Source organism: Pimephales promelas, chromosome 12 (genome assembly GCF_988280905.1).
Source record: "Pimephales promelas chromosome 12, fPimPro1.hap1.1, whole genome shotgun sequence".
NCBI lineage: Eukaryota > Metazoa > Chordata > Actinopteri > Cypriniformes > Leuciscidae > Pimephales > Pimephales promelas.
Window position 1 is genome coordinate 32,220,443 of NC_142780.1, and position 26,787 is coordinate 32,247,229.

The window sequence follows — 26,787 nt, forward strand, 5'->3', positions numbered from 1 at the left end:
TTAACGAACACATTGGAAGGCGTGTGTTTTATGAACCTAAGATCTCCCACAACATGTCTGTTCTCTCTTTTAAGTTGTTCCCTCGCAGCACTTGAAAGGCTGACGTGTCCATTAGTGTGTTTCAGCTGGAATGACTTGAGTTGTGCTTGATTTGAAGCGCTGCGTCAGTCTACCGTGAACAGTCTGTTTTAGAGTTCCAGTATCTTTCTTTTCCTGGAAATATTGTATTTTTGGAGTATGTTCATTTACCCTTTGGCTTTGTCCTTACTGGGTTACACAACATTGGAAATATATATGTATATATTTCCCAGTTAGGGTAAGTGTCATGTTGACTTTGTTATACATGATATACTTGTACACTGTATATTATACACAAAACGTACCCACAAAAATGGCACTACTAGAAATATTTGACCATGTTGGGTAGGGTTGGGTATCGTTTGAATTTGAACGATTCTGATTCCGATTCCTTGTTTAGATTCCGGTTCCTAACAATTCTCGATTCTGATTCTTTTAAGAGGCAGGGTCAAAAAAGTTTAGCTAACCAACCTTGCTAACCAACGGTCTTTCTGAAGGAAATACTCCTTCTGTCACAAATTTTGCATTTTGCCGAGATTTCGTTATTTTTAGAAAAGTGAAGCCACACTTTGGACCGCCGACGTGAGCTACTCATGTTCGACTCGCGCGATTATGCCAACACTTCCGGTAGACGCTTCTTCGTTGGTGCTGTTCAGGGGTTTCTTCTTCCGGTCGGCGGACTGTAAATATCGAAACTAGGAATCGAAATTTTAACTTTTGAACGATTCCGGGAAAAACGAAAAGTTAGTCCCGGTTCCAATCGATACTCGATTCTCGATACCCAACCCTAATGTTGGGGCATTTTGGTTCCCACGAGGAAAACAGCTTAAAAATCGTTTTTTTGTTTGTTTTGTTTTTTTCAGAATTGGCATCAGGTGATCATAAATGTGCTTTTCCAGCTGTATCAACCTTATTTTTCACATTAGCTTGATTTTTCCAAGTAAGACACATTCCTGGCTCAAAATATTTTGCTGATCATGGAACAACATCCCTGTCTGAAAATTGAGTCCTAACCCTATCTCCACCCATAACTTAATGATATCTGAATAACACTGATATAGAAGCACCTAATCCTGGTTGTTGACGTAAACGGTAAAATTTTTCCTCAGATCTGATTGACAGATTGGAATGTTGTTCCAGAAACATGTTGTACTTGGTGAAATCATGTCCACCGAGCGAGTGCAGCCATTCGTAAATTGAACGTTCCTGTCTTCTGGTGTCACCCGCGTCAAGTTATTTTTAGAAGTACAAAAAAGCTTGTCATGCTGCTTGATACTGGTGTTTCTCACCATTTTATTTGAAAGTATTGTCATAATTCTAGCCACACTGGTTTGTAGCGCAAACCAGTTTGTTATAGTTATTTCCCTAAAGCGGCTACTGAATCAGAAGTCTTGCACATTGACAGAAAATAGCTTACTTCTGCATTTCAAAAATAAGGCCGATACATTGGAGACAAATGAATAGGTTTGTGCATGGACTAAATTGACCCCATGAGCATCTGTCAGTGTTTCTGATCAGCCCTTCAGTCCTATTAGAAGAGAGGAGGTGAGGACAGGGCTAAAAACACACCAGATCTCCACCTCGCTGTCTTAACACCAGACGCTCCCCAGGGAGGCTATTTTTATCTGCTCTGCTTATCACAGGCCTGCCATGCACTTCAATCTAATTTCTACTGAGCTCCCCAAAGATAAAAGAAACGTGCGCATGTTTTTTTTTTTTGTCTCAATTTAGCTCAGATCACCAGATGCGCTGCTTTCGAAGTTCGCAGTTGCATTTGACACATAACACGTTCTGGATCTAAATTAGCAGGAGCATTTAACATTTCACTCCTGCATGAAACTGATCAGAACATGACATTTTAGGTGTTTTCACTTATAATTTCTTTTTGAGTGTGAGCGAGCGTAAAACAAATCAATGTTCTCTTTTATCACGTCTGAGCTTAAGTGATTTTAATCCAGTTGATCTAGATGTGAGGGTTGATGAATCTGTTTCAAACAAGCTTAAAGTCAACATGAAATAACTGACCTGTAGTATTGACTTTTTTTAAATGTTTCAGTTTTAAACTCCTCGTTTTTTTATGATAAAATGTTCTGATATCAGTTACTTTCAGTGGCAATTTTCATGCAGGGAATGTAAAGTTATGTAGAGTGCATTGCATTGTGGGATACAGTATTTGACTCGTATCTTTGCTAATGTAGTAGATCATCCAGGTATGCTGTGCATATTGAACATAGTATGCACCGTGAAATTTTCTATAGTGTAAGAGCAGTAAATCTGTTTTAAACCAGATATAGTTTATTTACTTTATGAATGTATGTTTCCTGTCTTATCGTACATGATTTATTAGTGCACTTTATTTGAAAAGAAACAAAAAGTAAGCTTAATCTGGTATTTTTTTTACTTTATTTTTTTGATGGATAAATTTAACAATCAAATACTTCATTTCTTTTGAATGTTCTATTTTATTTATGAATGCAACATATTATATTAGTTAAACAACATTATACTGTTGTCTTTAAACCTTCTGTCCTTTTTATGTATCTATATATCTGTGTTTGCAAATATAGTTTTGCTCATTTTACATCCCAGAACTCATGACGGCAGCTCTCAAATATGAATTATTCACCCATCGTGTTCAGTTTCAGTGTTTGACGTGAATTTATTGCACCATGGTCCTCTGTGTCTCCTGTTACTGATGCAGTTCAGAATAACAAACTCTGTGCCGCCTGGTTGGTGGTTTATTTCTTCCCACTATGAGATATGACGCATAGTTCTCAGACTATTTTTGTAATATGTAATTTAATTACTCACAGTATGCAATTTCTATATTTGCAGGGAATATGACCAAAAGGTAACTGAGCACACTGGATCCCCACAATGCATTGCCAATAGTATGTGACACAGACCACATTATCCAACAACAAACAATTCAAACAGTTGCTTCTGAGATGACAACACACAACGCTCTATTTGGAGCTGTTCATGTCCTCAGACTGGGTATTGTGCATTTCTTTGGCCACGTCATCAACGCATAAATGAATCTGCAGCAGTCACATGGTACAAGTAGGAGCTCTCAGAAAATTCCCAGCTTGCAAGTTGTAATCACGCGCTCTACAAGGACGTGAACGCTTTTTACAAGTTGAAATCTCACGACACGGCAAGAATGCACTAATAGTGTGCATCATTGTTGATTTTTTTTCCCCCAACACACCTGTCCCACCCACTTTTTAAAGCAAAGTTACGCCTCTGCTTATTTCGGTCAATCAAATGATGAATCAAAAACTGGAAATGGAAGGTTAAGTTTATTGCATTGCATCGTGGGATTTTACATAATGTTCTCTGTTTTTTTTGTTTGTTTTTTTGTTGAGAAAAGTGGTAGATCCTTGAGTGGATGCATACAGAAATTTATGAACCATGCACTGTATACTGCAGAAGAACTATGAGTTCTATCATGGCTGCGATTTTTCATAAAATTGGATTAAAATGCGAAATGTACTGTATAAATACAATGTAGTGAGGCCAGCAATGTAGCATATAGTGTTATATTCATTTATTATTCCATACTGCATCTAGTTTAATAAATATATATTTGTAAATAATTGACAGAATAAATGAAGCACAATGCTAGTACTTCATGATTAACATAATATTCTAATTAAAATAGAAAGAAAAGGCATTCAAAGAACGTTTTTCTTCAAAGCAAGTGTGACTAATGATTGCACCAATACTATTGTATATCTCAGTATGAAGTTATAAACAGTTGTATTAGTATGTGAATGATGCACCGTATGGCATTCACTGATATAATCGTATTCACACAGTTAGTGGGCCAATCTGACGTGATGTGGGATTTTGTTTTTTAATATTGTGTAGATGTAAATGTAAAGTCACAGACTGAAATGCATGACCTTTATATATGTTGCTCAAAGGCACAAAGTGTCTTCAGTAATCCCTATGAGCCTCTATTACTGCCGGTGCGATTGTCTCTGAGTGGGAAAGCTTGGGAAATGTTGCCTTATCTCACAGACACGGCTGATGAGCGACTAATCCTTAAATTACTGTCATTTCCCTTATAATTTAGGCTATTTGAAGTGATAAAAGTAAAATCTTTCACACAGATACATTTTTACAATGCTATTTAGACTGGAGTGTTTTGTCTATGTGTGTCGTTGTATGAAATATGTTACCATACAACAATTCAATAATGAGTGAATTTGTCATCAATCCAGTCTTACACTGATTTACTGTAAGCCTATTATCAATGGCGCCAGAGGGGACAGTAAAAATACTAGAGTGGTGCACTATGAAAAAAAACACTGAAAAAAAAGGGTTACCTGCATTTGTAGTCTATTTCTACTGTTACTATTATTCTATTAGAATATTCCTTAAATATACTGTGATCCCAAGAAAGAATTTGGCAGCCCAGAAATATATCCATTTGCTGTTTTTACAGCATCACTGCATATTAAATTACCCCAAAACCTATAAGTCTAGCTTCAAACTTCAACTTATTAAATTATTTTAAAGAAAGGCAGCACAAGCACACTTTCCAAGAAAACCATTTCACAAAATAAATTTTTTGGGGGGGTCACCGTGTATGAAGATTCACATTTCTGGGCTGGTTTATGAATGATCTTCCCCTGAAATGTCATGTTACATCCGCACTGAAAATCAAACAGTGGCTGATGTGAAGTGTCAGTCGATCAGAGAAGTTCAGCCCGCAGCTGTGATTGTTTCGGTCTAATTGGATGCGACCGGCCCCTCCATCTTGACCCACATTGCGCCTCTGGCTCCAAGTCCCAACAGTGTGGGAACGCCACACCAGTCCTGAGGAGTTTCTCGACTTCCATCCATTCTCACATCCCTGTCGGTGGTTCTGCATTGCAGCCGAGCAGATTTCCCCGCTGGCCTGAAAACTGCAGCACAAACCCTGCGAGTCTCATTCTTAGTCAGCAGTGCCCTATTTACAGGCACTGTCACTGTGGTTGTGTATTTTTCTAGTTTATTGCGGTGTATAGTTACAGAAAAAAATGGAGGATTAAGAATATTTGCAAATGCCAAGGAATATATTAAACTTAAATTACTGAGGTACGTTTTATTGCTCCGTAATAAAAATGGCAGCATTATACAAGATTATTTGCAAATGTCAGGGTGTGTGCGTATATTTGTGTATACATATATTGAAACTAAGTCAACCATGTGTTTATATTGAGAAAAGCATTAGCCGCTTTCCAACCAAGTAGTTACAGGAACTTAGAACTGTTTAGAAGTGGACAGTTCGTATAACTAAGAACTACTCTCCCCCAAACTCGCTTTTGCTGCTTGCGTTTGCACTGGCCAAGTGGCCATAGGAACTGGTAGGAGGAGTAACACAAGCATGACGACGTTCTTTCTAGCGTCATCACTAGACATAACGCGGCAACATACAACAACAACAAACCAGCATGGAGGAGGCTATTGCAATGTTCCTGTTCTGCCTTGCCGGGACCTTAATAACGGAGAATGAACAGCGGCGTTTAAAGATTATGCTTGAGTGAGATAATGCGTTATGTTTGTCTTAATCCTCGTTGTAATGTTTTGCAAAAACACACAGCGTATGGCAGACAGCGCGCTACAAGTTACGTGTTGACAGTGGGCATGACTTATAAGTTGAACCAATCAACGTAGACCTAGGGAAAGGGAACTAAAAAAGTCCTCACTCTAGACTAGGTACTGAAAGAGTTATAGGAACTACGGTCTGAGGAACTAAACAATCCCCAATTTAGTCCGGTCGGAACACGAGAAAAAAACGTTAGGAACTATAGGAACGTTAGGAAATATAGGAACGTTAGGTTCTACGAACTGCAAAAGTCGTTCCGTATTGTTAGATTTTGCTGTATTTGGCTGAGCAGTTGTTTGGATGGCTTGCTAATGTATAAGATCATAAAAATAAGTAATCTTGACCAGAGTTCTTGTGGGAAGATGAATTTATTGAAGGTAGTTGTGTTGCACAGTTCTTCAGCAGAGATGTTAGCGTGTCGGCGTTCAGCGTGTCGCGTCTGTGGGATAGAGCTTTATAACAGAGTACAGAACTGCTAGGACTGGATTTAGTGTCCTCAATACACAAGATTAGCCACTTCTCCACTGTTGGGCGAGTGCAAGCCAGGACTAACAACATGCCGGGCGGGGCCAATAGCCTCGGACCTCAAGCACAGAGGCCAAAATCAAGTTGCGTTTCCACTGTCGGGCCAGTAGCCCTGCAGCGCTATCCTAGAACCCTCCCTTAACCCCCTGAGGACCAAAAACGCACCCCCGCGTTTGATCTTTTTATTTTCACATAGCTGCAATATAGACTTAAAATACTCCGTCATTAATGGTCATATAAATAAAATCAATACATGATTATAAACTATAGAGGGTCTTCCTTTTTTGTGTACACTCTTATTAACATCAAAACCTTGTGTTTTAGTAAAATAAAAATAAAACAGGGTGCGCTTTGAGCTCACTCTGTCTGCGCAAAAATCTTTCTGAAACGCGTCCGAAAAATGAACTGTATCTCATTAAATATTTGTCACAGAGACACGAAAGATTTCTCGTTATGAAGCTGAAATTCTCTTCTTTTAAATGAAGTAATTTATTTAAAAACACCACTATTCTCAGTTGATGCAATCTGTATGAAAAGAGAGAGATGTCAGTCTTTTTCCTTTCACCTAATGGGCTCTATGCACGGCGGTATTTCCGGTGAAGCATTAGGGATGCTCGATAACTTCCGCCGATCGTAGAGTCCAATGCAATACTGAGAATTTATATTGAATTTTATACTCCATGGTTATACTAAAAGAAACGTTAGTCACAAAAACAGATAAAACAGACACCCCTCGTTGTGTTTATGCTTCTTTTTAAAATTATATTAAATAAACATAACTATATATAAAATTACGTCTAAACGTATGTACGTTTCATTTCAAAGACTGGAGGACAGTAAATTTTGAAGACTCTGCCATAATCCCGTTTTCCTCGGTTTTCCTCCGCTTTAATCTACACAACCGGAAATGGACGAGCATCCTTGCGTCAAATGCGGAATTTATGCGTGCATATAGCCCATTATAGCGTATGACGTGTTAATGCGACCCCGCCCACTGAGAGCGTGCGCTATTCAAACGCTAATGTTGAGGCAAGCCATGGAAAAATCAATAATAAAGTTATCGCACAATTTTATTGCAAAATATCTCACCATCACTGATCGCACTCAGTCACCATATGTTTGGTCTAAAACGCAACCGCTCTCTTGTATTGGCAAATGTGAGTACATTTTGAGTCATCTTTGCAGTATTGTGATATGAAGAGTGTGCAAAGTAACATATATTTTAGCATCAGTGTAGCACATAACAGGCACAATACCGGTAAACATGAATATCTATTGGTTCAACATGGATGGATCACATGACTAAACTTACGTTATCGTTCTCAAATACCTCCGGCTTCACGGTCAACGCTAAAACGGCGTTTTCAAATGTATCCGCTTTGAAGAGCGTTTTTTTTCATTGACTTAAAACGCCGTCTCAGTGTGGACGGAAGGAATATGGAGGTTTATGCAGTGTAGAGACCTCTGACCTAGTGTTTATGCCAGCGCTAATTAGCTTTGAATCTTAAGCCATCGTCCTGCGTGACCTTTGATTAGGTGTGGGGTGGTCAGACCTCAGCATTATGTTGGAATCTCAGGAGGTTTAAAGTCTGTCGGATACGCTCTGTAACTGCACTAAATTTGCCTGAAAAAATATACATGCTCTTTGTGTTTGGTGTGTCATGGTTGTCCTTAAGAAGTCCATGGTAATGTTGCCTGAGGAAATTCTCTCTTCTTATTTAGGCAAAGCTGCTTCTACCAGCTGTCATGGAGTCTTTGAGGTGACTAACCTGAGCAGACAGGAGACCTCCATATGCTTGACTGCTTTATCTTTGCTTTAACCCCTTAAAGGCACACCGGGCACGCGTAAATCAGGCTATCTGGTTTTAATCTTTATAACAGGTGCTGGAGAACAGGTAGCCGGTGATCTGTTGGTTTTATTGTGTGTTTTTATGTCAAGTGTTCAATCAGACTTTGTTTTCCTCTTGAGCCCTGGATTGAGCTTTAAGGTGAACCACCAGATGGAATTGGAAAAATAATGACATTTTCACACAGGTCTCTTGAACACACTCACTCCATTAGTTGAGTGAATGTTGGTGTGTCAGGATAGAATTAAAGCCTCGGGCTTGTCACAATTATGTTCCGGTTGCGGGATAATGTTTGTGAACGTGTCGTGTCGAGTTCACTGTGACGAGTTTTTGGGGAAATGAATCTATGTATATAGCTGTCTCAGTCTGGAAATTATACTAGGATAGCGTAGTGTAACTTTGAAATAATAAATATATTATCAAGATACATTTGATGGGATGATGGTAAATCAGTACAATATTGGTTATCAGCAATATTTTATTTTTATTTTAGTCTAACGATACAAATCATTTGAAACAATGTTAAATCTAATCTGTTGCAAATCTCTTAAACAGTATTTATCTTTCATAATTTTAATTATAATGTGAGGCTAAAATGCACCCATTCCATAATTTAAAATGAGTTCTTATTAAGTAGTGCTATATTAAGTAAATCATTTTGAGGTTAGAGTTCAGTCAAAATTTCTAAAAAAATATAATTAGGATTTTTTTCAAATAAATGTATTGTACAAGCAGAGTGTTTTCAGGGCAAAGTTAAGTGATCATTTATTGATTGTCAAAAAAGACTGAATGAATTCAAGGTGCACATTTTCATTATGACATTTTTCATGTCTCTTTTGCACTTCACTAAAAGAATGTGTGTGTGCCACTCAAACCAGCAACAGATAAAGGAACACACAATAATCTAAATCAGACTGTACTTTACTGCTTGGTGAACTGTGCCATTTTTAATCAAATCACGATTATAGTATCAGACCGACGTGTCAGAGGTGAATATACTGTATGCAGATTATTCCGCGTTTCAGGTTTCTTCTCATTATGCAAGTGCATGTTATCTATTTTTTCATGACAACCAACCAAGCCCTCAAAAGTGAAGCCAAAACGTCTCGATCGCCCCCCAGTGGCCGGTCCTAGTATAGGTCATAAACCCCGCCTCCCCATTTTATTCAACTGGACATGAGACCAACAAAACAATTAAATTACACTCCACATATCCTTTTTCAAAAGATAGTTTCTGTCACTTCTTGCTCACGACTGTGCATGTCTGGTACCGAAAACGCAAGTGCGCAGACTCAAGTCCCAAAATTTCAGCGCCATATCGGGACATTGATATAGTTGACATAGTTCTTTCCGAAGGAAAAGAGGGAAAGGGTGTCGTCCATCTTTTTTACAGTCTATGCAACCAACAAACAAACAAAAAAACAACATAATGCTAAAAATAATGACCTTTTATGCAAAATAGGGTCTGGAAAATTTTTGATTCTGGAATTTTTCAACGGAAAATGTGTACCTGTGAATGTTTTCACAGGCTCTCACAGCCATCATGCACAACGACGGATGACGTTTATGACATCTTGTCCTTGTAAATTTGCAGGTTTCTCTTTTATATACAGTAGATGCAACATTCTCCCCCAAGACCATCTCCTCACCATTTACGACCCAAAAGCCACTTACGGTCCATACCCCAGACTTAATGCCTTTTATCTAAAGGGCACATTGGTCGAGTCTGGCTCTTGTGTGGCTGCAAAACCTCTTTTCTCTTCCCGGCCGCCTCAAGGGAGGTTTTCATGAAGGTGGCATGTCAGATCGGCGTCAACAAAGCACTGCTCACAGGCTCCGTATTAATATTTACTGCTGTACGGAGGGGCGCGTGGTCCTGCTGTGACTTCTCACATCTGCCTGTGGGGAAGATAAAGAAAAACAGCATTTAAAATGTTTATGCCTGAAACGAATTAAACTCTAATATTCGTTTTTGCTTAAGTGTGATATTTTTTCCACAAGCTGCGATTCATGTTCTCAACATGGGTCGTGCTTCAATTGCACTGCTTACGTTCCTCCATATTGATCTACGGCCTCAAGAACAGAGGGTCGCTTTGATGTTTTTTAATGTCTCTTGTTATTGGACATTTCTACTCATCAAAGAGCAAAAGTGAGGTAGATTTTCACCTGCTGAATATGGATTCATAGCCATTCTGTATGAATGAATTTTCCTCAGACTCGGAGAGCTTCGACTGAGCCCGAGGAACCGCTCTCCTCTTTACCCATTTTACTGTACCACATCAACATATACTTTCTTCATCCTCTTTCTCCTCTTTGTCATACAGTTCAAGGCTGTAGCTAAGTGAATTATGAAAGAAATGAGATGTTTCTCAGCCTAATGCTTATTACTGCAAATCTTTTGACTTGCAACATGAAGTCTAGTCCACTTTACAGCTTCATCTTGGACTTATAACACTCCATCGCGAGTTTATATCACACAATTCTGAGCAAAAAGGTCAGAATTGTGAGATTAAAAAGTCGCAATTAGGCTACCTTTTTTATTTTTTTTTATTCAGCGGCAGAAATAAGTTTCGTATCTCAGTACAGTATATTAAAATATACAGTACAGTATATTAAAATATAGCTGTTTTATATGGCAAATGTTTGAAAGCCCTTGTTTATTGCACCTGAAGGACTTTGTTCAGAGTAGTGAAATTCTGTTATGATGACTCCCGTGGAGCGCTCTTCCTGGGAACTCACTTTACAACCCTACCGAGTGCAGAGACTAATAAATGTTACGAGCTGACCTTCTGATATTTCACAGCTGAAGTGCCGATCAGGAAATATTGGATACGAAAGTGTGAAAAATACAGACTTTTAATACAAATGATCAGCCTTACCCTTGAGCTTTTTCAGCCCCCCCCCCTTCTTTTTCTGTGAGTGTTTTTAGAGCTAAAAAAAAAATGGTCACATTGTAAAATTTAATGGGATCACAGCTTCCTACACTCTTAAAAATAAAGTTTCTAAAAGGGGGTTATCATAGCAATGCAATGGACTTATTTTTTCTGTTCCCCAAACAACCTTTCAGTGAATAGTTCTTAAAAGAATGTTTTTTGTGTGTGTGTGAAGAAGGTTGTAGTAATCTATGAGGCTTTTCTTGCCATGAAGACACTTTTGTGAATTGGAAAGGATCCATGGATGTTGAATGTTCTTCCTGACATCATTAGCCTGACTTTGTCATTCTCATATTCTAGTCAGAATATGAGTCTGATACTACTCCATAGGGCTTTGATTATGAGGCGTGTCTTAATCGAACCAAAAAAAAAAAAATCCTCTGCACTCAATTGGATAGCCCTACAACCGATCAGAACAACGTAGTAAGTGACTTATATTGAGCTAGTTGTCAACAGAACTGAACTGCATGCACTCTGGAAAAAGTATTTAAAATAAAAATGAGTGTTAACGACCTTTGCCGGTGTTGCAAAAAAGAATTTAAGGATTCGTGGAGTACTTGCAAACTCGAAAAACACTTTCGAACGAAATAGAGAATGTGAATGTATATACGAACAAGTTCTCCGTTTAGGATTACATCTCGACAATAAAGCCAACAATCTGCTCGCATTTGTCGGACCTGTCTCAACTCATCTAATAATTTATTTTATAAAAAAATACACTGCTTATAAGGGGTACAGTGACTACCAGTATGGTGTGGGAGTAGTATAAGGCCCCGTCCACACTACTGCGTTTTCGTTTAAAAAACGGAGAATTAAAACGAAAACGATCTCCGTCCACACTAGCATTTTTCCTGCGTATTAGAATTTATCTCCGTCCACACTAAAACGACTGAAAACGTGACCATTCACCAACACTGGGCATGCGCGCGCCGGTGTAAACAGTGGTTGGCGAATCAGGGAAAGATACGTCATGACTGATGACACCCAATCATAGAGCCGAGCGTGAGCCTCTGCGTCATCGTTTGTAAACTCCTCCGTTTTGTCTCGTCCACACTAAAACGCCCTCCGGAGATTCAAAACGCAAAACGCAGCTGCAGCGTTTCTAAACTTCTCCGTTTTAGGTCTTCGTTTTTCCCGTTTTAGTGTGGACGGGAGGTGAAAACGTAGCAAAAGGTCTCCGTTTTTAAACGAAAACGCAGTAGTGTGGACGGGGCCTAACAAAGCGTCACCATTGTTTGAAGCCGAGATGGCTTTGACATGAGTTGCATCGCCGTGATCCACATTTCGGTTGCTTCTTTTACTTGGTCCTCCATGAGTGCGACCGAAGGGGAAACCACAATGACAACAGGGTTTTCATTGCGTCCCGTCTTCTTAGCGACCATCGGAGCCAGTTGATAAATGAAACTTTTGCCGAATCCTGTATGAAGGACGGCAAACACATCTTGACGTTCGACTTCGACAAATGCCTTCATTGCAGTTCTCTGTTCGTCTTTTAAAATGAATGCGCTGTCGATTTCTTCTAAAACAGACACGATAGTGAAATCTATACATCTCAATTCTCCAGCTGCAGTCATCTTTGTTGTAAACCAGTTCAAACCAAGCGCTCTTTGATGGCGTGATGATTACGTAACTGCACATCCAACCCGGTCTCACCCCAAGACGTCATATAACTGACGTTTTGGGACGTCTTTTGACCATACGTCAATATTCGCCTTTTTAGGGCCCCCTTAAACGTCGGTAGATGAGGTTATGGGATCCTAACTCTACCCCATACCTAAACCTAACCCTAAACCTAGCCCGTCACCTAACTGACGTTAAAGGTAAAGCGTCAGTTGTATGACGGCCCGGGATCGCCATCTACCGACGTTTAAGGGGGCCCTAAAAAGGCTGATATTGACGTATGGTCAAAATACGTCCCAAAACGTCAGTTATATGACTTTTTGGGATGAGACTGTGTTAGCACATCATCTGTCCATCATCGTATAAAGCCCGCCCTGGCAATTTGATTGGCCCGACCATTTTTTTTTACTGATCATAATTACTCCTCAATGGATCGAGTCCAGAGTCCATGGCTGGCATCCAGGCTGTGGCATCATTAATGCCAATAAAGAACTTGAGTGATGCAGAAACTTTCATCTCACTAGTCATTTTTCAGACCTCCCTGAAAACAAAAATGAGTGTATTTTGTGTTTAAAATATGGGCACGATGTGACACAACAGAAATGTGGCTTTAGTTAGGACAAAACCTCTTGTTAAATGAAAATGGAAGACTGGAAGAGAGGTTTCGTGGCTTGTTGCATCACGTGTGAGTTAGCCTTTGGTGCATCACTTATCTGACTATTCTGGTGGAAATTAACTCTGAAATCTGCAAAAGCAGAGATGTTGAAAGGCTGAAGGCACATGGATGACTGGATTTATCTTCAGAGCGTCTATAGAAGTTCACAGTTTGCTTATGAATTTAATGGTCTTTGCCTGGGGTCAGTTTTCTCGCATTTGATTGACTCACTTCTGAAGCGAAGAATAAACGTATGTATCTTTTTCATTTCGACATGCTTAAAGCGGCTGATCTGGGGAATATATTCATGTAAAGTGATTTGAAAGACTTTATCAGAAGGGTCTAGTGCAAGCGCAGTGCATTATACAAATCAAGTGGGGTTTTTTTACATTTTGATGAAGGATGCCCATCTTTAACATTAATCACATGCTATTTTATGAGTATCTTTGAACTTTGAAGTAGTGGTTCATTGCAATGAAACACACGCTGTCTTTTTTAATGCATCAGACAAAAGCATCACTTCACGGGGCTGTTAATGAAGCCCTGTTCTTATTCAGCAGACTGATCAGAGATTCAGAGCTCATATGTGTCTCATTTATGCTTAAATTCATCACAGATATCTATCTATATGTCTGTCTGTCCATGAGAAACATTCAAGGATTACCAGGGCCATTAAAAAAGTCTGCATTTGTTTTAATTTCCATCGCTTTATTGAGATATTTAAGAGTGCGTTTAGATTTTTAGTCTCACTTGATAATCAACCAGACGTGCTTGTGGCATCTAACAGCTCTTGGTTTCTGAAATTGCTGAAATCGTTGAGCCGTTAATTGTATTAATGGTGCTTCAAGTGATTTTAACCATTTTGCACGCGCTCTCTTCAAAACCCCGCCCTCCAAACACAGTGACTGGCTGAGAGTGCTTCTGATTGGCTAAAAAAAGAGCAAGCCTCTCTTCTCTGCCTTTGCAGTGCCAAAATAAAAATATTTTGTTGTTAGTAGTAACCATATCTAACCCATCTTATCATGATGCATGTTATTACTGGTAAAACTGATGTATTTCAATCAAATATTTCTCTTTATGAACTGGGACAGTGGGTTTGTTTGACTGACAGTCTGAATTGTCTGCACTCTGTTTCTCACACACCTGTCAGACACTGACGGACCAGCACTTTGTCAGCCAGAATTACCTTTTATCATGACAGCTGGCGTCTCCTTTGAGCACAGGAGATAATGATGTGTGAGATACTGATCAATCCTGACCTGCTGCAGGCCTGATCCTCCGGCATGGGGAGATGGAAGTACGACCAAACTCTTACAACACGCTAATGGGATTTATAGAAATGAGTTTTTTGTAAATTCAAAGGAAAAAATATTTAGAATTGAATTCAATTTTGTTGAATTGCCTTTAGTAATGAACAACAACAATTACATTTCTGTCATCACCTTCATGTCGTTCCAAATCCGCAAGACCATCGTTCATCTTCGGTGCACAAATGAAGATATTTTGGATGAAATCCGAGAAATTTCGCTCTCATAAAAAGTTTAACATTACATTTGAACCACTGTAGTCACATGGACTAGATTATGTGAGCCATTAAAGCCTAATGTATCAAAAATTAAACTCAAAAAAAAAAATTAAGCAATAATTATAGTATTTTAAACATATTTTGTCTCGTTTAATAAAAAGGTTCAGTAAACTTTTCCAATTAAAAAAAAAAAAATTCTTAAAGGTGTTTTAAATGATTCCAGACATTTTGCAAATGTTCGGTTTTTTAGGCCAATAGACCTTATTCAGAGCAGCGCCATGACAGGTATGAAAGTGAGGCTGTGAGGGATAGACTTACCGTGTTTCCAATGGCATCCGCTGTAAAAAGCTGAATAAAGCGGCTAGATTACTTACAATTTTCCTCAGCTTACATTGTCGGGAGTTTTTTGTCAACTGACATTTCTTAGACAGATATTTTTCCAGTGTTTCATGAGCAGAACAATCCGAAAACGCATTAAATAACAATACAGCCCATTGAAGAGATGCAAGTCTATCCCTCACAGCCTCGCTTTCATTCTCATTAAAAATCAAAGATGGCGCTGCCGTGAATAAGGCGTATACAATACCCTTTTTCCTTCCCAACTTTCTAGATCTGTTACATAGAAGGGTGTAGTTTCACAAGACACCAATTTCAGGTAGAACTAACATTTTATGCATGCAATTTTTTTTAATCACTCACTCCACCTTTAATTTTTGCTTATTCCAGAGAGCTTTTCATGTCTACCACCAGTCTCGAAATCCCCTTGGTAAAACTGTGGGGAAGTTAAAAGACATAAAAGAGAAATCTTTTGTTGTTTTTCGGGAAAACTATTGTGTAGGGATTGTGTTTATTCTTGTTTTTCCCAAAGACGATTAGCCTTAGGAAGCCACAGCAGTTCTGTTCCCTCCCACCATTGGAGGAAGCACATCACGCGGCCATTAAGTCTGTGACATAAATGGAGAAATGTATGCTGTGATGTCTCCCCCTGTAGCTTTATTAACTGTGTTTGCTGGTGTATTTGCATTAAATTACAAAAGATGTTCATTTGGACTCTGCATCCACTCTAGTTCTGTTGTGAGCTACCTTGCTGTTAAGCACGTACTTAAACAATGTGAAAACTGGAGTGAAACCGCAAAGTGACCGATTTGAAACGCTCTACATGAGTAGAGCAACTTCAGACACAGTACAAGTAGTACTCTGAGAAACTCGTCTCGCGAAAGATTACAAGACAACACGACACCATTTTCTTCATCATCCAACTGGTAACTGGAGCTCTTTTTTGAGAAGTTTGGATGTTATTGTTGAAATGCATTCTGGGATGAAATTATCCTCAAATCAAGATAAAGATCAGATCAAGGTGTCTTTGAAGGCAACAAATTTGTTGCTCTTATAATGCCAGTGCTATATACAGTATATAACTCACTAGGCTTTGAAAAAAAAGCTGTTGTGTTTTAGTATGTTTATACAACTCTATTATAGTATTTATTAATATTTTCAGATAACAATATTAATAAATAATATGATAAATTATATTTTTTAATTTTACTATAATATTAAAAATAAATATGTTTTTATAAACTAATTTTTGAAAGTTTGAGTTTTAGTAATTTTGTTATAGCTACTTTTATCATTATTCTATTCTTTTTTATATAGTTTTAGTTAATATGAATGTTTGTGAAGCCAGTCTTTTTCATTTATTATTATTATTATTATTATTATTTATTTATTTTTTTTGCAGTGGAAATCAGTGATGCTGTTCAATTGCATTGTGGGTTGCAATTACTATATGCTATAATAATCATACAGTATACTTACAAATTTGACCTTACAGCCAAAGTCAGGTGATAAAACTGGCGGAAAACAGACAACCACAGACTGACTTGGGCTACAAACTGAACAATACACACTGGCATAATTGGAAAATGTAAAAATCTCGTTGAATAGGCCTACTTTTCATACTGTGCTTTACAAAGGCTCCATTTCCCCTGCTCTTGTTGAACATGGTGAGGCCTGATGGGCCACATTTACAGCAAAAACCCTCTCAGATGGATTATTATTGGGACTCACAGGGGCTATTTATCATGCAGGAGGTGCTGAATGTGGGAATGTGAGATTGAAACTCAGTTATGGTGACACAGCTAATGTAATACAGTGAAAATTAATGGTAATAAAGCCTCATCTTCTAATGTGGCTGTGAGATTGAGCCCCTGAAGCACAATCACAGTTCTTGTTGTCTTTATAGATATCTATTTGTCATGCTGCTTTGCTGTCAGTATTCGCTGAATTCTTGGTTTTAACCTTTTTTTTTTTTTTTAAACCACTGATTCTTGAGACATGGGGCAAAACTGTTAACTTAATTTGCTTTCATTCCATTTATTATCACCACAATAAAACTGGTCAATAACACAACTGCTATAAAAAGAGAGATGGGATTCTGAAAGGTTTTGCTGGGGAAATTAATTTAATGACACTTTTAAATGCAGTAACTTAGGTTTGTTTTCAGCTGTGGTTACCATGATAGAATAAAGGGAATCCTGATAGACAAAGCTCCAGTTGAGATTAAAAGTAGAAAAGTGGTTATTTTAGAAACTCACTTTGATAGACTTACTTATTCTCAAATCAAATCTTCAAATATTTGTAATTAAAGGGTTAGTTCACCCAAAAATGAAATTTAAGTCATTAATTACTCACCCCCATGCTGTACCAACCCCGTAAGACCTTCGTTCGTCTTCGGAACACAAATGAAGATATTTTTGATTAAATTTGAGAGCTGTATAACTACCACATTGGCTCCTAAGGGACTGCCTCTTGACGGCCCAAAAAGTCAATGAAGAAAATGTTTAAATATCCCAAGTGACTACCGAGGCTCAACTATATGTTTACCAAGCGACGCGAATACTTTTTGTGCGAAAAAACAAACAAAAATAACGAGTTTATTCGACTATTTTTTTCTTCCTTGTAGGCCAGAACGAGACTTCCTTATAGATTTCCACGACGCATGCGCGAGAATTGCGATCTGAAGTAGTGTAAGCTGTGTACGCAGATCGCAAATCTCGCGCATGCGTCGTGGAAATCTATAAGGAAGTCTCGTTCTGGCCTACAAGGAAGAAAAAAATAGTCGAATAAACTCGTTATTTTTGTTTGTTTTTTCGCACAAAAAGTATTCGCGTCGCTTGATAAACATATAGTTGAGCCACGGTAGTCACTTGGGATATTTAAACATTTTCTTCATTGACTTTTTGGGCCGTCAAGAGGCAGTCCCTTAGGAGCCAATGTGGTAGTTATACAGCTCTCAAATTTAATCAAAAATATCTTCCTTTGTGTTCCGAAGACGAACGAAGGTCTTACGGGGTTGGTACAGCATGGGGGTGAGTAATTAATGACTTAATTTTCATTTTTGGGTGAACTAACCCTTTAAGGTCCAACATTACGATGTTATATTTAAAAAAGAAAAAATAGGTGAACCCCAAATGTGAATTTTAATGCTGCTGTGTGTTGTGAAAAACAGTGTGAAAAATAGTTTGCTAACAAGTGGCAATAATTGAACATGATAAAAATATTGATCCAGATGCATAACCTTGTCAATGCCTGATGTTAGCTCCAGCCGCCGTTAGCATTCATTCTTTAAGATCAAATTCTGTTTAGTATGTTTGGTAACATTTGTTGTTATCCAAAAATGAAATCCAAAAATCGTTGCGGCTTCTCTTCACGTTCTCCATTTAGAGTTTGATGTTCATTACCGCCATGCTGTCAGGGGTAGCAGCACATACCGATTAACTCATTTTGACTTTCTAATTGCTTCACAGCCAAATAGTTTAATTGGGCCAACACACAGATTATCACCTTAAGGATCAGTCAGGTACAAAAATGAACCTATTCAAATTTCAAAGTGCGTAAACCTCCGTCCCAACACTTAGTTGGCCACCCACTATCCAGCAGCATCTAAACTCAGTTTGGTACCTCATGATACCAATGATTAATAACGTTGCACACAAAGGCACCAACTCCCAAATTGGGCTGGTGGATTTCCGTGGGAAATTTGAGCATGTCTTTGCGTCATTATGTCACATCTGTACACGTAAAGAAGAGTCTCGGCTAGTAGGTTATATTGCGTGTGAGGATGTTGGAGGTGGAGATTTATAGTCTTTTCTCACAACACTTGATATAATTAAACTTATTAATTAGATGGCGGATCTAGAAAGGTTCAAACGACAATCACCAGAGACAACTAGAGACTCACCCGCTGTAAAATGTAAAAGATTTCGGAGTGGCTACAGAAAAACTGCAGAAAGACTGCAACCAGCCCATGCGAAAACAAGCATAAATATAAATATCGGAAGGCCATTAAATGTAGTCATGCAATGAGAACAAAGTATAATTTGCACAGTTTGATGTGATAAGCGATCGTTAGATTTAATCAGAGCGATTACAGATTGATTTACAGTTTTAAAAAAGATTATAACTTTGATCTACGTCAGAGCATCAGAGCGTCCACGAATCTTTCCACGGTGTCGCTGGCAGGGCGGCGGTGTGAACGTACGTCAGAACAAAAGTGGATGTTACTTACTTGTTCAGATGACATTTTCCAGTGAAAATGTTTATGTTGGTCATACTTTCAAAAAGAGTAATCTGTGATTCTGAATGACATTATCGCCGTGGCGACTGACATTCCTCAAACATTGTGTTCATCAGGCGCTGTGCCGTGCCGAGGCACTACTCACGTAAAGTTGAAAATTCCGTGAATAACTGCAATTGCAGATTTCAAACAGAGATGGCGACAAAGAGGAAAAACTACGGACTGCAGCTTTAAATTAATAAGTAAATCAAAATAGAAATAATCCTAAAAAAGAAATGTATCATGATCCACAAAAATATTAAGCAACTGTTTTCAACATTGACAATAATCAGAAATGTTTCTTGAGCAGCAAATCCGACACTGCATTTAAGACTGCGGTAATGATGTTGAAAAATAATCTTCGCATCTCAGGAATAAATTACATTTCAAAATATATTCAAATAGAAAACAGTTCATTTAGTTCAGAATATTACTGTTTTACTATGTACTTTTGATCTAATAAATACCTTGGTGAGCATAAGAGACTTCTTTCAAAAACAAATCACAGAAATGTACAATAATGCAGACTATATCGAATCAACTTCACAGCGCATTATGGCAAAGTATCTTATAAGACGGCATAATGTTGCATTTCCTTTTAGACTTTGCAGTAACTGATGTGGTGTTTTCCTCAGGTCCATGGGGCAGATGCATGGGCAGCGAGTGCGGGCCAGGAGGGAGTCAGAGTCGGGCGGTGTGGTGCGCTCATGTGGAAGGCTGGACGACTCTTCCCACAAACTGCCTTCAGTCCTTACGACCAGCCAACCAGCAGAGCTGCTTCCGCGTGTGCGACTGGCACAAGGACCTGTACGACTGGCGGCGGGGCGCGTGGAACCAGTGCGTTCCCATATCGCTGCGGACTGGCCGCGCAGGTGTTTGCTTGCAGGGCGAAGAGGGCATCCAGACGCGGGGGGTGAACTGTGCGCTCAGAGCGGACGGCTCGGCGGCCGACGACTCCATCTGTGAGTACTTTGAGCCCAAACCCCGGCAGGAACAGGCCTGTCTCATTCCCTGCCCTCAAGACTGCGTGGTGACCGAGTTCACCCCCTGGACCACGTGCTCCAAGACCTGCGGGCTGGGCCTGCAGAACCGCGTCCGCTCCATAGTGGCGCCGCCGCTTTTCGGTGGGCTTTCTTGCCCCAATCTGACGGAGTTCCAGACGTGTGCGCCGAGGGCCTGCGAGGGCAGAGAGACGGTGTTCAATCTGAGAGTGGGCGGCTGGAGCGAGTGCAAACTGCCTTCTTTGTCTCCAACACCACCGCTGACACCGACATCCTCTGCCCCCCCTGCTCGCACCGTACGACAAGCCCGGCGGAGGAAAGGCAAAGAGAGGAAAGGAAACAGAGACCCGGAGATGCGCGAGCTGATCAAGAACAAAAGGAACCGCAACAGGCTGACTCGACTGGAGGATGACCTCTGGTATATCGAAGTAGGCTACCAGTCTCGGCAAGTGGTGTGTGTACATCGAAACAGAAGTACGGTAGCACTCAGGTTAGTGGCCTTTCCCATCAGACTTAAAGTCTTGTAGACTTGTTTTGACATGAATAAAAGTGAGGTTGTGAAGTATTGAAGTGAAATCCGGTTAAAAAATCCGGTGAAATATTTATTTATTTATTTATTTTAGCAAAAATTTTCGTCTGAAAAATTGACGCATTGGCAAATATGAGTTAAGAGTATTCATTTTTGGTCCTATTTATTGATTGGTTTAAAATACATTAAAATGCAATTCGAACAATGTATGACAATGACTTTTGATGCTTTTTTCAGATTCTTTCAGATTGTAAATATATTGTGGTGTAACTCTTCAAAAAACTTAATGATTAGCAATAAATTCATATTAAGAAATAATCAGACAACATTAATATTAGTTTATTTAAAAAATGCATCCCATTTTTAATTTGTACAAATATTATTTTATGACGAGCATATTTTTAATTTCTCAATTTTGATATTTGCTTTTCATTAGTTCAGGTTGTTAAACGTCTCATGATGGGACTTCCCCCAAAACCTAATGATGCTTATGAATTAATCAATATAATTGTTGATATTATATATTTGAATAGATTATGATTACTTATATTATTATTAATAATAATAATAACACTCATATGAATCTATTCAAAATGCAATTTCTAAAAAGACTTAGATACACCTTTACTATGTTTGTAATTCCTTAATTATTATTTATTAATATTCCTTTAGATATTTTATTTGTATTAGTTCATGTAGTAAAATGTGTTGTGGTGCAGCACACAACATTTTTTATGAATTGATAAAGTTGATTATTAATTATCTAAAATAATAATTCATTGATAATTGTTGTTGTGAACACTCAATAGTCAAGACTACAGTCAAAAAGAAAATATTACTTGATGTTACACCACAATTCAGTTTTCCATGGAAACAGGCTTATATGCCATTGGCCCTCACATTAATTTTATATGGTGTCTAATAGGTGGTCGATTCTTATAAGACGCTTATATTCTGCTTGAGGCTTTCTCATTCTACATGTCTATTAATATTGAACCAACACTGGTCATTTTAATGTCTGCGTTAAAAGGGAATCTGTTACGTATTACTTTTTCTCTTGAGCTGGATCTCTTTTGTTGTAGTGCGAATGGTTAGGCTAATAGCGGTTAAATGTGTCCTAAAGCGAGGGATTCCGGTATGTGTGTGTGTGTGTGTGTTCTCCGTCAACCACTGACAGTAAGAGGATGACGGCTGTGTGACTCGTCTGGGTCTCCGCTGTGCTGTCAAAGTACTCCCACGCTTGATGTCTATTTTCAACTGTAGAAATGACAACTGTATATTCCCCAGCAGCAGATTGTGTGACACGGCAGGAGTCTGTGCCAGCACTTTCAGACGAGTATTAAATGTTCAAGAGTTTTGTAGTTATTTAAAAAGTTTTGGTGCAGCCTTAAAGGTTGTGTATCTCAGGCGTACAGTGTTTGGCCCTTGATATTTGAAAGAAAAATATTCAGAGTGTTCTTGCCTGAGGTTTCTCCAGGTAATGTTACGTTCACAGAAACAATCGACTGGCCAACATCAAGGATCGTCAAGCTTTTTCTATTGTCCGAACAAAACTGGGAATAGCCTTCAGATTAGTTTCAATTTTAATCTAAGTTTAAAAAAAAAATCTTATCTTTTTAGACTGTGCGGATCTGGTGTGGTCATTCTTGTGATGAGTTTGGTAATACTTTATATTACGACCCGCAAACAACTGCGTAAGTAAACCAAAATTAGTATAGTGTACTTCCGTGTAGGTATAAGGGAACAATATGTTAAGTTTTGGGTTAAAAAAGGGGTAACAAGCAGATATACAACCTGCAAAACCAAAATTACAGTGTATGTTTCAATACGTTATATATATATGGCTGTATGTAAGGTACACTTAGTGTACCTTTGTGCAGTGTTGCCTAAATTTTATGCATGCTCTCCCATTGTTCAATTTCGAATTTCCTGCTAATTTTATTTAGGATTTGATGGACCTCTTCATAATACTCCTGCTGCTGCACTGAGGTTCTCCTGAATTCCCACAATTGAGTTATTCTTGCATTAAAGGACAGGAGAAACATCATTCTCATTTAAATGGAAATGTTGGCGTCCTCATTCTATCAACAAGCTGTAAACAAAAGCTCACCAAAATGTGCTACCCTGTGCTTAAACACAATGCATGTTAGTAATATTGGGAAGTGCAGCAATGCGCATTTCAGCAGAGCAACACAGTTTGATACCAATTTTACACTCAAGAAAATTCTTTGTTATCGGCTGGTTTCAATCAGTGGCTGATTGTTTTATAAGCAGGTACTGTTCGTTCAAACAGCTTGATGTGTGCTGGTACAGTAACTTTGCATTATTTAAGGCTATTTTCAGTTTAATATAGTAGTAGTAGTAAAATCTTTATTTGTCCCTTTACAGGGCAATTTAAGTAGCTTCAACCTCACAAAACAGCAAAACATCACAGACATTACACACACACACACACAAAAAAAAAATATGTTGAACTGTTGTCTTCAAGTGAGCTTGTGTGTTGTTTTAAACTGTCCTGGACTGGTTCTGCTGCAATGCTGGTGAATAGATCTTATTCTTCCTTCCTTATAATTTGTTTTTGCCCAGTCCTAGTCACAATTTTGGCAGTAGCCCATAGTCGCTATAGCCAGACCGATATATCGGCAGACCGATATTATCGGCCGATATTAGGCATTTTCCAAACTATCGGTATCGGGAGTTATAATGGCCGATAAATGAATATTTCAAAAATAAAATAAAAACGGACGAAACACACTTGAACCATGTCATGAGTGTTGGAGTTATATAGTTTGTCCACCAGAGGGCACTCTACACGGTTCCTGTTGACAACACTCGTTGAGTTGGTCACGATACATATATTGCTTGAATAACAATTAAAAGAACATCCCCATCAGTTCTCTTAACTCAAATAAGCATGACAAAATTTGTGACTATCATGTCCAGTTTAAAATAAATAAATAAATAAAACATCGGCCGATATATCGGAATATCGGATTTTCAAACCCAAAAATATTTGTATCGGTATCGGTCTTTAAAATCCTTTATCGGTCAGGCTCTAATAGTCGCTATTCCATCGACAGACTGGCACACTCCATTTCTGCCAAATACAGTTTACCTGTGGCTACTGTCCATTTTATACCTCAGGAAAAGTTATTGTGCTGCAATATGGTATCGTTATGTTGCCATATTGCGAGACATCTTAATCGGGGTTTAAAGTGGGTGGAAAACAGTCCAGCTTTGAAGTTTAAGAGTCCGGGCTGTGTTTAAGAGTCCGTGCTGCCCTGAGGTGAGTTTGGCACCTAAATGAGCAGTTGCTAAATGAAGCTACGCTGGAAAGGAAGCAGTAATTATCTGTAATAGCTCGTCAGCTGCAACGATAATAAGAGACCATGAGAAACTGCTGCATTTACACTCCTCAGCGTTAAACTACCGGCCACTGAAACACTTACTGTACAAAAGCTGTTGTTCAACTGCAAATTGAGTTAAGTTACAAAAACATGTCATTAAGGTATTCAAAGATAAAGTGTTGTGATTATTTAATTTGATAATTTATATTATTATTAGGTACAAAGATACTGTACATTACAAAAGTTGCCATACATCACATTTTTCTTTGAACATTTCAACAATGCATGGGATAATATTAAACTCATGTAAGCTTTAAAATTCAATCATCTATTCTACCAAGAAGAAAGCTGAACATTTTCGGGCTATAGCATTTTATTTTATAATAAAATACTACTAATGTTTTAATAAAATAAAGTAATTATTTATCATATTTAATGATATTTATATTATCATGTTTGATTTTTGTAATTGTACTCAATTTAACTAGATTTTTTTTTCTAACATTTTATTATTATATCTAAAATTTAAAAATATGTATATTATACATATTTTAAAAAATAAAAAAATTAAAACATATGTATATGATAAAATATGTTAAAAATATTAAAAAATATGCATATTATAATATTTATATTTTTCTTAATTTAATTATAGTATAAATATATAATACATAAATATAGTTTAGACTTATATTGCAATGAAAGTCCACTGGGGCACCTTGTGTAGAACCCAAGTGCAGTTTATTTAACATAAATGTGAACTGAATACAAACTAAACAAAGACTTGAACTGAACTAAACCGAAACAACAGTGGGTACACGGACAAAGCTATAACATGAGGGCTATATATACACACAAAAACTAATGACTAACAAGAAACACCTGTGAACAATCAACCAATCAGAACACAGAACAGTACAAGACATGATCACATGGGGAAGGAATCACATGACACAAGCAGGAACCTATGAGAATTTCTAAATGAAAGACATGAACACAAACAAAACCCAAGCCATCGTGACACATATCACTCTCATAAAGACATGGTGTTAACTGTAAAATAATGATTATCTTGTCATTTTGACTGACCAGTCTTTCTATCCCTCTGTCCTGTATCAGCCAGTGTCCTCACTGGAGTCTTCCGGAGACCTACCAGTCCTGCCTGATGCCTAAAGACTGTGTGGTCAGTGAATGGAGCAAGTGGGGCGTGTGCTCCAAGACCTGCTCGGACTCCAGTGTTCCTCGGGGCACACGCTCCCGCAGCAGACAGCTGGTCCGGCTTCCTACTGGAGGAGGGTCCGAGTGCCCCGACCTGGAGGAAAGTCAGTCTTGTGAACCTGAAGGGAACGGGGTGCCGCCCTGCGCCATGTAAGTACCACGGACATGCTAGACCCGTGTCCTCACTACATTTTGCGTTTGTTGATCATGTATATGTTTTCAAGCCTTGCAAAGTCCCTGGTTGGATGTTTCTCATGATGTACTAGATAGTGTATTGAAAAGTGAGGCGTAATAAGTGGTTTTTGGTGCTGTCGTTTCATTGTAAACACAAAGTACAGTGAAATCAATACCAATTAGACACAGCATGCAAACTTTTCTACTATTATATGTACTCTCACCTAAAGGGTTATTAGGAACACCATACTAATACTGTGTTTGACCCCCTTTTGCCTTCAGAACTGCCTTAATTCTACGTGGCATTGATTCAACAAGCATTCTTTAGAAATGTTGGCCCATATTGATAGGATATAGCATCTTGCAGTTGATGGAGATTTGTGGGATGCACATCCAGGGAACGAAGCTCCCGTTCCACCACATCCCAAAGATGCTCTATTGGGTTGAGATCTGGGGACTGTGGGGGCCATTTTAGTACAGTCAACTCATTGTCATGTTTAAGAAACCAATTTGAAATGATTCGAGCTTTGTGACATGGTGCATTATCCTGCTGGAAGTAGCCATCAGAGGATGGGTACATGGTGGCCATAAAGGGATGGACATGGTCAGAAACAATGCTCAGGTAGGCCGTGGCATTTAAACGATGCCCAATTGGCACTAAGGGGCCTAAAGTGTGCCAAGAAAACATCCCCCACACCATTACACCACCACCACCAGCCTGCACAGTGGTAACAAGGCATGATGGATCCATGTTCTCATTCTGTTTACGCAAAATTCTGACTCTACCATCTGAATGTCTCAACAGAAATCGAGACTCATCAGACCAGGCAACATTTTTCCAGTCTTCAACTTTTCAATTTTGGTGAGCACTTGCAAATTGTAGCCTCTTTTTCCTATTTGTAGTGGAGATGAGTGGTACCTGGTTGGGTCTTCTGCTGTTGTAGCCCATCCGCCTCAAGGTTGTGCGTGTTGTGGCTTCACAAATGCTTTGCTGCATACCTCGGTTGTAACGAGTGGTTATTTCAGTCAAAGTCGCTCTTCTATCAGCTTGAATCAGTCGGCCCATTCTCCTCTGACCTCTGAGAAATTGAACAGGTGTTCCTAATAATCCTTTAGGTGAG

General features: G+C 38.6%; 1 protein-coding gene across 1 annotated transcript in view; it reads left to right on the forward strand.

The window, feature by feature from the left end:
- Positions 1–26,787, forward strand: part of thsd7ab (thrombospondin, type I, domain containing 7Ab) — a 124,869-nt gene that overhangs the window by 20,164 nt on the left and 77,918 nt on the right. Inside the window, exons 2-3 of the mRNA XM_089118011.1 lie at positions 20,033–20,888; positions 25,394–25,642. Of these exons, the coding sequence (XP_088974137.1) occupies positions 20,033–20,888; positions 25,394–25,642 (1,105 nt within the window). The remainder of the gene's footprint in view (positions 1–20,032; positions 20,889–25,393; positions 25,643–26,787) is intronic.